Consider the following 15,165-nt stretch of genomic DNA (forward strand, 5'->3'; position numbering starts at 1 on the left):
AATTCTTTCAAGAAGCGCTCCGTACAGACTATTGTTTGGTCAACGCTTTTACTCCCAATAAAATTATAAAAGGAATCATTCAATACTTGATTAAACTTTTTACGTTAATTGTAATTTAAGCTGCTTTATGTTTTTTGTAATTACTTATAAATATTTGAAATAGAACTTATTAATTAAAAAAATATATAAGCTTGTATAATTAGGAGAAGCAACTGAAGAAAAACACTTTTTGGGTGTGAACAGTTATTGTTTTTATCTTTTTATGTCTTCTTTGTAACTTCATTCAACATATACTGAAGTTTAAAAAAAACTGACCATCTTGGATAAACTATTATCTTACAATGGAGTTTCTTAAATGGGGATCGAGTGTAAACTATTTGAATTAAAAATCGTATTCTCGGTTCACAAGCCTTTTTCATAAAAGGAATATAGATTATCACTATATGACATGTTTTTAATTCTTATGGACTTATTCATCCATACCTTCTGCTCTCCCTTGATCCCGGAACTGATATTCAGTATAATCCCTGATGTATGCTAATTAGTACAGTCTAAACGACACATACAAATGTACAAGGAAATATAAATACATGAAACATTGCTAACATGAAAAAGTAATTTGAATAATACTACGCTGTATTTATTTAAGATGAACAGACATGCCAGCATTTTTTTTGCATAATTTTATTTTTAAAAGGTTAATGACTCATTAATGACAAAAAAGAATCCAAATTTTACTATTTTACAACTTAAAAGTCTGATCATAGAAATGGGAGAAATTCAATTTAAACGTTTACCATTGTCTTGTTTATCGTAGGTGTTCTTATGACACCATTTATGATAGTCTTGGGCCGTCCCACGATTATCTTAATTAAGATGTTCCAACCGCCGCTGTCCAAAGGGGAGGAGTAAAAGTATTCCCATAATATGATAATCTGTGTCCGGTGCGATTTTCTTAATTACTCACCCTCAAGCCTTATCAAGCCCAATTATGGTCATTTAAAAAAAATATTTACTATCTAACTCTCCTTGAACTGGTGCCTTTAATGTCTACATCGGCATTCCGTACTACTTCATATGTATAAGAAGATGTGGAACGAATGCCAATGATACAACTCTCCATTGAAAAAAGAGATATATTTACCTTTCAGAATTCAAACAAAAGATTGTAAATTTCTGAACCTTTAAAGGTAGGTATAGATCCAATTTTGTGACAATTTAAAAAAAACAAATACCATCATTTCCGGTTTTTGTCACGTGATCGATAGAGTACAGTTCAAGAAATTTCATCTAAGTTTATCAGCAAGCTGATTTTCTGTATCTATTGACAATCACTGTTCGGGAAGTTGGATTTTCTCATAACGATATTTTTTGTTTAGTTTTATGTATACAAACTATAGAAATATTAGGTTCACAAATCAGACTCTAAACAAATTGGCCGTCCATTGATAAAAAAATAATATGTTTTGGAAAAATGGATAAATAACTATTGTCAAAGGTAAGTTATATATATTTTCAAAATTAAACGGATTATGAAAAGGCTGATATGTCATTTTTCCTTTTTGTACCTGCTTTAAGTTTTCAGAATGGTACAGAAGGTCAAATTATTAAAAAATTCAAAATGGTTTAATTTTTTCAGTATTGCACAAAAGTATTCGAGTGAATTATTAATATTTAATAACTCTGTATTTTAAAGAAATATTATAAACAAGATTTGTCTTTGAAATCTATTACAATATAACTATAAAAATAAACATATGGGGGCCAGTTGATCGAAGACATCTTAGGATTAGAACATGTCCAATTTTATTTTAGAGGACTTCTACCTATTCTGTCGCCAGACAACCGGCTGTCCTTAAAACAGAAATCTTTACTATTCAATTACCAATATGGCACCCAAAAAGTGCTAAAAAGGGGGGGGGGGCGGGGTTGAGATACACATTACGTATAATAAAATATGTTCCAACGTTAGAACCCTCTCAATAAAAAAACTAAATTGATGTCATTAAACAAATGATATGAAAAATACTAAATTGGGACACGTTTGATGAATCTTCTTATGACATGTTCTAATCCTTAGACGTCTTTGATCAACTGGTCCATGGTTTTATTTTATATGTCACAGTGTACAATTCAACTGTTATAACACGTTATCAAAACTATCTATTCATTTAATCATAATTAACATTCTTTTTAATAAATCGATCTTCTAATTTAATTTTAACAAACGGTATTTTAAGCTGTTGGTGTCAGGCTGAATTTATTAATTAGGAATGAAATATGACTATAATAATAAGTATCGACCTATATATAAAACAGTATGGTCTCTTGGACTTCACCATTTGGTAATGAGAGCCACGTTGATTTGGCGTCACTGTAATCGTGCGGTATATCAGATATATATATAAGGTTATTAAAAAAACTTGGTCAAAACTAATAATTTGCAAGCCGGCGGTAAATACCGGAAAAAAAAGTTACATATACTGAAATTTTGATAGGACATTGCTATTAACCATAGTCACAGGAAAGAAAATAAATAGATAAAATATTTTTCAATAATTATCTAATGACAATGGATTCATTTATTAAAGTGCCTTAATAGTTCCTTATAAAAAGTGTCAGGGATAAGTTAGCCTTAAGTAGGCTTACAATAAAGTGTCAATACTTTAATTGAGTCACAGATCCGCAATGTCGCGGATGTTTTCAAGTATATTTTAAAAGATCTCAAAACAATATCTTTATAAATTTCACAAATCACAATATTTCACAAATTAATCGATTCATATGAAATAAATGAATACTCTGACGCAAACAATTTGAAAATAGATACGAAACTGCGTCAGAGAACATGTAGTCTATCACACTGATGATTCTTAGTTGGTATCTGTCGCTTGTCATGCTGCAAACTGGATAATGCTGCAATCTGTTAAAAATGTGTTTGGGTCTTGCTTAAGGCAAGACATATGAAAGAGTCATTAAAAAGTTATACGTTTTAATGTTTATTTCTTAAGATTTTTTATTTGTTATTCTTTATTTTAGTTAATCTAAGACAAAGACAAAATGGATGCCGTACATAATGTCCTGTTCGTAATCATGGTACTGGCTTGTTTTTACAGATTTATTGATACATATAGTGAGTATTTGCCGATTATATTTTGGTGAATCCCTTTAATGAATGCATACCATTAAAATGTAATTTGGATCAGAGGTCAATAGAATACATAACCAACAACTAATTTAATGACAAAATGACATAAAAGAAATCTAGAAGTCAGCTTATGGTCTCCAATATTTTTATTTCTCCAAGGACAGATTATGTGCCGCCCTTGCAATATATAACGCACTGCTTAACGACAGTGTAATACAGATGTAAATAAACTTAAAAGGGACAATTAACTATCTGCTATCAATGTACATTTTTACGAGCGACAAAAACGTAAAGATATATATATAAAAAAAACAATTTTGAGGGTTTGAACATGGAATATAGACAAAGGGCTCGATTTTAAAAAAAGTTTTTTAAACTACTCAACTTTTAAATGTACATGTATAAAGTCAAAAGGAACAATTTGGATTTTAATGGGGACAATTTTACTACAATTAACATTTTCCTATGGTGAAAAATAATTCTATTTATTTTTGGAACTGGTATTATGTCCACTAAAGACATGTTATAGTTTCTTGTGTTTTTTATAATGTTTAAAGTATCATACACATCATGTATAAAGGTTAATACGCGTTAATCTTGCTTTTTAAAACTGGCGTCGTTAATGGGTCTTTATGATGGAATGCTAGCCTTGAGTACTAAATCTGGTATCATTCATGTCACTTTTGTCCTACATGTACCTTAATGATTCTAAAGATATAGTTAATAAAATATTGCACTGTCTACTTGAATGATAGTTAAAGAGAAATTATTTGGTACCTTTTTGACATAAGGCAGCACATACAATGAGCTGCTTCGGACCATATGCAAATACATATCTGCCATTAACAATGCATATGTTAACTTATTCAGGGTGGAACAAATTTTGTATGGAAAGTTTATAACTGTTTCGAAATTGAGGTATATAAGAACCGTTCAAAACAGACCAAAATTTATCTTTTATACCTTTTTTGTATTGTTCCAAATCGAAGACTGTGCACTTGCATAAGGTCGATTTTTATCCGACGCAGCTCAAATGTTAAATTCATTTTATAATAGTTCAATGATTGCTTTAAACAAGTTTTAAAAACCTTTTATTGGTGTCAACCCCTGTAATAAGTAAAGTTCGTTTTGTATTTGGATAACATGCTGGAAAATTTACTTATTTCTTTTCAGATTCCTGCGCTGACTTATACTTAGTAGAGAGACCCCAAAGTGGATATTATACGCTTTATCATGATGAGAATCCTATTGAAGTGTATTGTTCATTCGAAGGTAATGTGGGGTATACGTATATATCAAAATTTTCGAACATAACATCATTAAATATATCAGAGTTATACACGAGAAAAGACCTTGCAAAAATTCGTACCATGATGAGTAATGGTACGCAGAAAGAAGTTACAGTTGGAAATATAAATCGATCGAATCTGTACTTCGGACAAAGCAATCAAAATTTGATCGAAGGACAAGATATTAATGATGGTAACAAAAAGGTTTGGAATTTCTTACAGAACAACCACACTTCATACCAAGGACCGAATCTCGGTAATGTCGTAACCATGTCACCATATCTATTTCTTGGTTTTTTACCTATAAGCTTGGCCGGAATAAATCAAAGCATTCAAGGATATCGTGCTGCAGATACGATTTTTAACTTCACAAACTGTGATGGCCAACCAAATAGTTACATTTCTTTCTACTATAATCCAAATAACAACACTCCAGTAAAGTTAGGTAGTTCAACCTTGTTTATGACGGGTTGGATGGATCATTCGTTTGAGTTAAACGACAGTAAATACATGGCTCAGGATTTCTTTTTTGATTTTGAAATGCACATGGGAGGTTGTGGTGGATTTATGACCTCAGATACTGATTCTGTCTCCTATACCACAGCAGCTCTAGGATTACCGTTTGGTATGTATTGAAGTGTTCGTTATAACAAATATTAATTATATTCAAGTATTTATATAGCTAGCTGAAATAGCCTCTGTTGATGGTTTAATACTACGGGTTTAGAAAAATAAAAAAATAGAAACAACAACCCATCCAGCTTTCATGAAGTCTCCTCATCAATTAAATTTCACTCGTCATCAGCTATGAAGGTCAGAACAGACTATCGAAAGAAAGGAACACAGTATCTGCATTACTTGTATAACTCGCCTGTAACCATTGTTGTTAAAGTATTTCCGAACTATCCCGAGTTTATATATATAACTTGTCTTTGTCTAAATTCTATATTTTCGGCATTACAACACATTCATAATACATATACTCATACGTCCATTCAAATACTCTTTCGGCTGCATTTTTCTACAAACGACAAATTGACCGCTTGCAAAATTTATTTATTTTTTCTGATATGCTTTGTCTATATGTCTTTTTGTGTTTTTTTTTTACATATGACAATCCCGTCATTGTGTTATTGTGCCTTGATTAATGTTTGTTTATATATATGTTTGTTTTTATACTGATTAAGACTTTGACACAATGTAGACTGCTGTACTCCTGTTTTGACATTTATACCTATTATGTCTGTTTGTTTTGTTCACACATTGTTGTCAATATAATGCATTTTGATGCAACTGTCATACAAGTTAGAGGTTTAGCTAGCTTTAAAACCAGGTTTATTCGACCATTTTATACATAAGAAAAAGCCTGTACCAAATCAGGAATATGACAGTTGTTACACATTGATGTGTTTTAGCGTTTGATTTTGCCCTTTGATTACGGAATTTTTTCCTCGGAGTTCAGTATTTTTGTGATTTTATTTTTCACAGTTTATGTCAATATACTTATGTTTACCCTCAGTGAGATATAAACATTTTTTTCTTTTTTTCTGCTTTTATGTTTATTCGACCTCATTGAGAAAAGAGTATTCACAAAATTAACAATATTAATATCTTTATTTTCAAAACAATTATAGATTCATAGTTACAGAGAATGTGCAAAATATGTACAGAAATATGCATATATCAACAAAAATTTACATACAATACAGTAGTTGCACAACAATATACAAACTTATCAATACGACATAATACAGCAATTTAAATACTGTTCCTTTCCTATGTGGTTATTTCCAAGTATCCCAGAAACTGTCTAAATGAACATCAAACCGATTTTTCTTTTTCTTATTATCAAAATCACACTGTCCTTATCTCATATGTATGTGTGTATGTTCGTACTGTTTTTCTTTTTTTCTTTATTTGTTTGTCTACATTATCATCGGTACGTCTTTTTTGTCATTATGAAATGAGAATTAACATGTTATGTTTTGTTCAGATGATTCTATTGTGTTTTGTTGTTATTTCTTTTTATGTTGTATTTCAATTGTGTGTATATAAGTTTATGTATGTGCCTAGTGTATTTGTTTCTTGTTTATCATTAGTATGTCTTTTTTGTTGATAAAAAAAAAATTAAACTTGTTTCAGCCCCCGATGGTGTCATCAGGTCAGCAGTCAGTACTTCGGATGTTGACTTTAGATGGATTTGGCTGATATCTATTATTTTTTGGGGGCAGGGTATATTTTATACTTGATTTAAATAAAAAAAAAATTTTTTGTTATCTTCAGGGCGATCAATTTTGAGAAATAGTTTAGAATAGCAATATTGTCTGTTTTGCTTCACAAGATATATGTATTTTTTAAAATTATTTTTAAACATGATAGACAAATGTGAGCCTCTTGAGTGTTGTAATGAAGATGACACAGGTTGTTGTACGTCTGATGATAGCAACTGTACATCCACAGCAGTCTACGTATGTGCAAATGATAACGGAATGTATAACAAGAGATCAGAAAGCTGTAACATTGACCACCGCACATGTCCAGGTAAGTATTATACATGTACTATTAGACATTTACGGAAAGTCTCGGTACCGACTATTGACACCGACTCTGACAGGTAAAACGAAGGGGGTCGTCTCAAAATAATAAAAGGTATTACTTAATTAGCATTTCGATGTAAAATTTAGTTAAACGAGATTTTACACTACGATTTTTTATTTGTACTCTGTTTACAAATCCTGGAACAGTCTCCACAATTTGTCTGAGTTTTCTCTTGGGTGCCCTCCACAAAGAGTTACTGAATATTCGACAAGAATTCAATATTCGGCAATGATTATATTTAATTTTGACCTTTGCATTTCTGGTGATCATGTTTTCTGTTGATTTGATGTCGCGTAAATGGTGTAATTACAGGATAACATTGAGAATGGATGCTGATTTGGATAAATGTTATCCATTAAAGAATGATCTGAATCATTTTTTTTTTAGAAACTACGTTAAATCAGGAGGGTGAAGATTTAAAACAGGAAAAATCTGAAGAAACTTTTGTTTTCTAACAGGATCAATTAATTTTAGAAATTAACTTTCGAATAGCTAAGTGAGCATGTACATGTACATGTCGTTTGAGGCGAAATTCTGAATCCCCTTCCCCCCGATTTTAAATTTCCGTTACCGTTAACGGGGACCGGGATCACTGGTCTACTTTTTAATCTGCTCCTGCCACTTTTTCCGTTAATTTGTATTTGTAAATCAAATTGAGCTTTTTTTGGAACTTTGAACTTTTGGAGTTAAGTTAAGTTTAAGTACCTAACCTTTAAAATATTGAACATACGAGCTGATTTTTTTTTTTGGAGAGGGGGAAGACAATCCAGCGCACCCTTTTTCATTGAATTAAAATTTACTTTAATTCCACGTGTTATCTGCATACAAATTGTCAACATGGAAGACTGATAAAAAGTTTTTTTGGGGGTAAACTAAACAAGGCAAACATTTCAAAATATCTTTGCTGCCACAATTATTTTATCTCAGCATTAAAACAAAATGATATTCTAATTGAGTAAACCTTTGTGATGGAAAGATTGAGATATAAAAGATTTTTTTTTATATCAAAGATAAGTTTAAATACATTTGTAACGTGCCAGGCTTAATGTGTATGAGCTGGAGGACTTATCCGATTGAAATGTGCTGTTACGAAACTCTTGATTCAAATTTTTATTCTTATTTTCGGTGGAGCAATAGTATGCTCCGCTTATATTATGGACAACTTATGAATCTAGTGTATCTCTAAAGTAATTTTTGAGACAACCCCTGTATTTTTTCCTGTCAGAGTTGGAGTCAACAGTCGGAACCGAGACTTTCAGTAAATCTCTATTGGTATGTAAGAAGGTAGACATATATACATATGACTAAAACACAATGTAGTGCATGCGTCAATGAGACAACAAAATAATAAGACAACAATTGAACGGCATAACTATTTAAAAAAACATATAGGGTCAATGAAGTCTCCAACAATAGAAAGTTGCCTAGTAGTAATTTATCAAATCTTTAAATTATCCCTTGCCAGAGAGTCTTGATAAAGCAAATAAACATTAACGAAAACCGTATGAAATAAGCAACTTCAATGCGTTATATACCTAAAATAAAAACTTTCATGTCCATTCCTTTCTTGTTTATTTCTATTTTCCTGTTTACTTTTGGTCGTTATTTAGCTTTTTCGGTGTGTGTATAAACATCTCTGACTTTCAAATGTTTGTGTTTCAGCTATTGAGGGTTACAGAAAAGCCCCTTGTACGCACGAAATTTGTTGTCTAGTATTTCATTAACTAGCACTGGGTCGAAACCACTAATATATAATGAGACATATTGATTGTACCGATCTGTGTTCTGGTTATGTTTCAAAATAAATTTAAATCATATGTAGATTTGCGTATCTAATTTTCGCAATTTTCAATAAGATGAAGCAACCAATAACATATTTGCATTTTGCGGTTACGGTTTAAATTTTTTACCCAGAAAGTTCTTAAATTACAATACACATAGTTGTTAGCATATTTTATCACATTAGTATGAAAATTCAAGATTTTTTTAATATTATGTTTTGTAAGTTTAAACGAAATCCTAAATTTAGTAAATAAATAAATGATAGTTATATCGATTGCAACATTTAAAAAAATGTTTTTACACCTCATATCATATATACGCTTCGACAATAACGTTTATTGAGAGTATCTATTCATTCTTAATGTTGATACCAATTGCGCATTTTAAATGTTATTGATCACAGTGTATCACTTAACTAGTTATAGATTCGTCATAATGCCATTAAATAAAAACAATACAAACATACAATAACCGTTACCATAATAATACGTAATATTGGCTCTGTACTTGTACATTCTGTCATTGTAATATTGTATTATGGTAAATTAGTGTATTCTTGTCTTTATTTTTCGATAATATGATTGGTCTATATGCCATTTTGTGCTTCTTTGTTTCATATTTGTTTGTTTTATAGTAATTAAAATTACAACACAATATTGGCTGCTGTTCCCTTATTTTTGACATTTTAACCTATTATAAATGTTTTTTATGTTCACAAATCGATGTCAATATAATATTGATGTGAATGTAATAAGTGAGAGGTTTTGCTGGCTTTAAAACATGTATAATCCACCATTTTCTACATAAGAAAATGCCTGCACCAAGTCAGGAATATGACAGTTGGTAATCAACAGTATTTTATGTATCATTTTATGATGTAAATTGTTAAATGTTTACGCTTTGAATTTTTGAATCTTTAATAGAATGCAATTCCTTAATTAAATGATTGATTTAGTAAAACTTTTAAAGGTGTTCATATGCTGTTGTATTAATGTAAACAACATAAATGTTTAGTGACTAGTTCAATAACTGAAGGTCTGTCGTTAGGCAATCTTGGCAAAGGTGTGTTATGCAACAAGACAAAACTTAAAATATAAACTATCCGACTTATATTCCGTTCAAAAATAAAACTTGAAAGATTTGCAGTTTATTTTACCGATCATACTAAAGTGGGACATCATTCTCATACATTAAAATATTGTGAAGAAATTAATGCTCAAATGATCTTTGACTAGAAATAATCAAGAATTTGGTTCATTGTCCTTGACTTTTTCATTTTATTTATGGACTAGTGGTATTAAGAGTTACTGCAGACTATGAAGTTCTAACGTTTAAGCTCCAAAGGACACTTAGGTTCAATGAAATGTTGGAAAGTGTCAGGTTGTTGTCTCTTTGAAACATTCCCATTTCCATTCTCAATTCTAGTAATCTGTACTTTTCAGTAAAATTTTCAATATATTGCAAACAATAGTGCTCAAAGAGTGTTTGAGATACTGATTAAGTATCATAAAATATATCCTTGGTACAAGATCATCTTAAGACACTGACATTGGTGACAAAAACCAAGGACAATTTCTATGAAAAATTCTAAATTGCAAAATGTTTGATAAACAAATATATGTCTTTAGGCTGCTTCGATAAATAATCTCAGGTTGATAATCCTAGACACAATTTCGTTCTTAAAACAGTTTACTTTCGTCTTATTAATATATTTTTGTTTTACTTTTAAGAGCAATGGAGTGAGTGGGCTAACTTAGGAAGGTGTTCAGTGACGTGCGGACAAGGAATTCAGCATCAGACCAGAAATCGTTTCTTATTTTGCGCTCAAATTAACGAAACAGACGTAGGAGAAACAGACTGTTATCATACCAATTGTCCAGGTATCTAAAATTTTAATTATTAGCGAGAAAACTCATTCATACAGAATACAACTTGATGATGAAAACATATTTAAACATGCCAACCTTATTTATTGTTGTTGATGTGTTCGGAATGAAAAAGCTTACAGGTAGAGAACACTTTAACAGCAATGGCATAAGGGGAATTCAAACCCCGAATTCAACATTAAAAATACACAGTTGAGATGTCCCAAAGGCAATCATATAGACTAATGGCAAAATAAACGACTAAATAGTGAATCTAATAAGGTTCAAAATCAGCTACAGAACTTAGGCACTTAGGAAAACATATTTAATCTACAGATGACAGCTCTTAATCTGTTGTGGAGATATCCGTATAAATCGATTATCACATAGAATGAAGGAATCGGACTTTTTAACTCAGCTTTGACAGGCTGTTGATACAGTAGCTCTACTACTTAGACCCACCGGCCACTGAAATCTCCTTTTTCATGTTTGAATTAAACCTTAATAACATTACTTGACGTTTCATGAATAAATTGTACAGTTTCTTTATAATACTATCCCTGTGTCTTTACTTAAAGAACTATTCCTCTGCATATGTTGTGTTCAGTATAGTTTATATTTCATATTTATAAATATTTTCTCTACTAATTTTATAATTTTAAATGTAACTTGTCCAGTGGTGCTTTCAAATGTTAATCATTCTGATAGACTCTTATGACATTCTGTATAGTCAGTCTTCTGTCCATTGTAACGTTATTGGTGCTTTGGACAAAATGTGTTTGGTTTTTTTAAATCTGTTTTTTTTTTCTTCTGTCCGATCGTTCATCTTATTTTCAAAGAATTTAGTGAACTTCCATTCAGGTTAAATCATTAATCCTCTTGACAAAATAATCAAGTTTCTCCAACAAAAAAAGATAAACCTATACACAGAAATATCAAATGTAAAAAAAACTATGTATACTTTGTCTGTTCTAAAGTGTCAATCATGATGTCATAAATAACAACTTTATGATTTTTAGTGCAAGTGATATTATATATATGTGGATGACTGCGATAACATTAAATAAACATCTAAATCGCATAAATATCTTCAAATCGTAGTCATTTTGAAATATACCATTGTCTCCCATTATTTGCATTCTTGTGGATAATCGTCTCACAGGCAATCAAACCACAACCCCTATTTACATGAATATACGGATTTTCTTTTCTAGTAGGTAGTTGTTTAATTGGTAATCATTTCCTTTTCGTCAGATTTTTCTAACTCTAAAGCTGAATCATTTTGCATCAATATAACAATATGTATCGTCAATATTTATTTTATGTTTTTTTCTGCATTTAAAGTTTCCAAGTGGGATCACTTGAACTCAAGAAACCTCACATTTGAAGAAAAGAAAAAAATGATGAAAAACGAACTGGTTGAAATCAAAGCGAACCTGACCGTCGACAAACAGAATACATCGGCTGCAGTTAGACGTAGAACATCGGCCCCTGATCACAGGCCTTCTGCTTCCTCAGTGGGTTATTTTGGAATATCACTGCTAGTACTACCATTGGTTCTTCTTGTTTGTGCAGATTGCACCAGATGTTGTCAATCAAAGGAGAAATCTAGTAGGAAAAGAATTTGTCCAAGTAAAAGCAAAACTTGAAATATAATGAATAAAAGGTTGATTAAACAGGCAGTAGTGTGGAAGGGAAAGCATATAATACTAATGCGTTATTTCAATACAAAATCAAATGTTTAGTGTTTGCCAATTCAACATGTGATAAGATAGCCTATACATTTGACTACAGTGATCTATCTGAAAATCAGGAAAAGCATAATATTCAGGTTATCCCGAGTTATAAGCAGTTCTAGTTCCACTGATGCTCATGACATTTAAACAATTAAATATTGTTTTAACATATTAATACTGATAGCTTCATCTATATTCTAGTACACTGTTATCGGATTTATTTCTATTATTGTGCTAAGTATTACAGTTTACTGTTAACGACATGTTTCCATCAGTCAAAATGAGTTGAAGGGTTTTAGTAGAGAACCTTTCAAAAGTAATTTGTTTGAGGCTTGAAACAATTCGTCTTATCTTTTTAGAGCAGAAGATTAAATAATAATCATTAGCTGGTGGCAATGATTTTCATCCAATCGTTACTCAAATCTGTATCGTTTGAAAAAGGTCATGTAATTAACAATTCATGCTAGAACTAGTGTTACGTTGTTAAAAGTTTGCAGAGTAATGGAAATGATAAACATAATTTTTGGTGGATTTTGTAAAATAGTATACGAAATTTTATACAAGTAGAAGAATTTATGAAAGTCTTTCTTATCTCTTAGTAGAACTACCTTAAACTATCTTGGTCACAATGAACTAAAGGTCGCAAGTAGAGGATCTTTGAAACAAATTGTTTGAGGTTTCGAAAAATTTCACCTGAGATTTTAAAGACAAATGATTAAAAAACAACATTAGCTGTCAAATCAATCTTCATTGATAGCAATGGTTTTCAACTGATTGTAACCAAATCAGAGTCATTCACAGAAGTCCTTTCATTCACAATGCATTCCAAATATCGGTAAATTGGATAAACACTCAGTCTTCTTGTCCTTTTATTCCATCCTTTTCAAACCAAGCGAGGAACAATTGCATCGGACAATCGAAATAAAGTCATTTTCAAAGTCAGTTAAACATTGATATTGTAACGAAATGTCGATTCCCTGAAATGGAACTTGTTTCCCCTACAATTGTGTGATGACGTTGTCTAAATCGTACCGATAATTGACTTTTCTTATTACAGTTTTCTTGTATAACTATGTTTAAACATTGTTAACTCTAAAAAAATATTATTCTTGCCTATGTTTTGTCAGTCGGAACACCGCTGAATTGTTATTCAATTGACGTACAATGACGTATAACCTTTTTTGGTAATGACGTCAGTTTCGGTTTTGGTAATTTAGTTTTTTTCCTAAATGGAAACCTAAATTATCAAAATGGTAAACCAAATCGGTAGATTATCTTACCTAAGTATAAATACGGCGGACAATACAGACTTCAGCACGATTTCACACTGGGCAAGTAACACTCGTTAATTCCAAGCTATTTTGATATATGTACAGATACCATGTACCAAACCAGGTAGTAATCAGACAGCCAACACTATTATGATATCCGGGGAGACTACGTCCGTATAATGTGTATTTGGTAATTCCTTTACAAGTTGCATTTACAGGGCAAAAATTCGATAGACTTGTTCTATTGGCATTGAACTTGCTTTACCATTTACCGATTACCAAATTGCAATTAGTAAACTTTCGGGGTATATTTTCCGCTGTACATTTTCTTTATTACTTCAATGTACGATATTCTAAGGAAAATAAAGTATTATCTGTTTAACTAGATTACTGTTAAGAGATTTAATATTTGTATGTATTGTTGATATTTAATGCATCGTAAAGTTAATACAAGTTGATTTTTATTTAACGAATCTGTTATTCTTACGAACATCGAGAGTTACCATACAAAAACCTACACTCCTATCTACCCTTTTATATCCGAGTCATTACCTTACCAGAGGAACCTACTTTACCAGTAGGTTTTCAGAATACCAGAGTACCACAGAGTATCACGAAACCAGAGTACGCATGCTACCAAAGAAGGGTCACCAGTTCTAACTTTTATTTCATATATGTTCATACATTATTACAAAAAAATAGGAACACAGTAAGGGATACACTTAAAATAAATAACAATAAGGCCCGACCGCCCGGTTTTTGTTACAATATCAACTATAATACGGAGGCTGTTAAAAAGTGTTTTGTACTGGATTGTATTGATTTGTACTGGACCTTTTGAATGGTTTAACTTTGACCTGATATTACTCAACTAAGTCTAAAAAGTAAAATCACAAAATTACTGAACTTAAGAGGAAAATCAATTCGGAAAGTCCATAATCACATGGCAAAATAAAAAAAACAAAACGTATCAAAAACGAATGGACAAGAACTGTCATATTCCTGACTTGGTACAGGCATTTTCAAATGTAGAAAATGGTGGATTAAACCTGGTTCTATAGCGCTAGTCCTCTCACTTTAATGACAGTCTCATCAAATTCCGTTATATTTACATTGATGCGTTAAATGAACAGACACAATAAATAAAATAGTCAAAATATGGGTACATCAGTCATCATCGTATAACAATTTTAAAAGGAACAATTTAACAGAACACAAAAACATCTACTATCTACGAACACATTCATTGATTTGAGTGTCTGACGTCAGAAAATTTTATACGTCACATAAATTTGTCGTTTAATGTGCATACAAACGATTTTAAAATTTTACATTGGCAATGTTAGCATACAGGGTTAAAAAATCAAAAGTATGTAAGAATAAATTTCAGAAATAGACCGAGATTTAAACTAGTCAAAAAGTTATATTTAGAATTTATAAGAATCCACAAATAGTTAATTCCACTACGCGATTGAA

The 15,165-nt window shown here is 31.1% G+C and overlaps 1 protein-coding gene across 1 annotated transcript; it reads left to right on the top strand.

Annotated features, from left to right (window-relative positions):
- The first annotated feature begins 3,009 nt into the window (after positions 1–3,009).
- LOC139512072 (uncharacterized) lies at positions 3,010–13,981 on the top strand. The gene is made up of 5 exons (XM_071299392.1): positions 3,010–3,133; positions 4,322–5,062; positions 6,817–6,978; positions 10,548–10,697; positions 12,027–13,981. The coding sequence occupies exons 1-5, from the start codon at positions 3,061–3,063 to the stop codon at positions 12,329–12,331; spliced, it is 1,431 nt and encodes a 476-aa protein (XP_071155493.1). The 5' UTR covers positions 3,010–3,060; the 3' UTR covers positions 12,332–13,981.
- Positions 13,982–15,165: the final 1,184 nt, after the last annotated feature.

This window comes from Mytilus edulis, chromosome 2 (genome assembly GCF_963676685.1).
Source record: "Mytilus edulis chromosome 2, xbMytEdul2.2, whole genome shotgun sequence".
Classification (NCBI taxonomy): domain Eukaryota; kingdom Metazoa; phylum Mollusca; class Bivalvia; order Mytilida; family Mytilidae; genus Mytilus; species Mytilus edulis.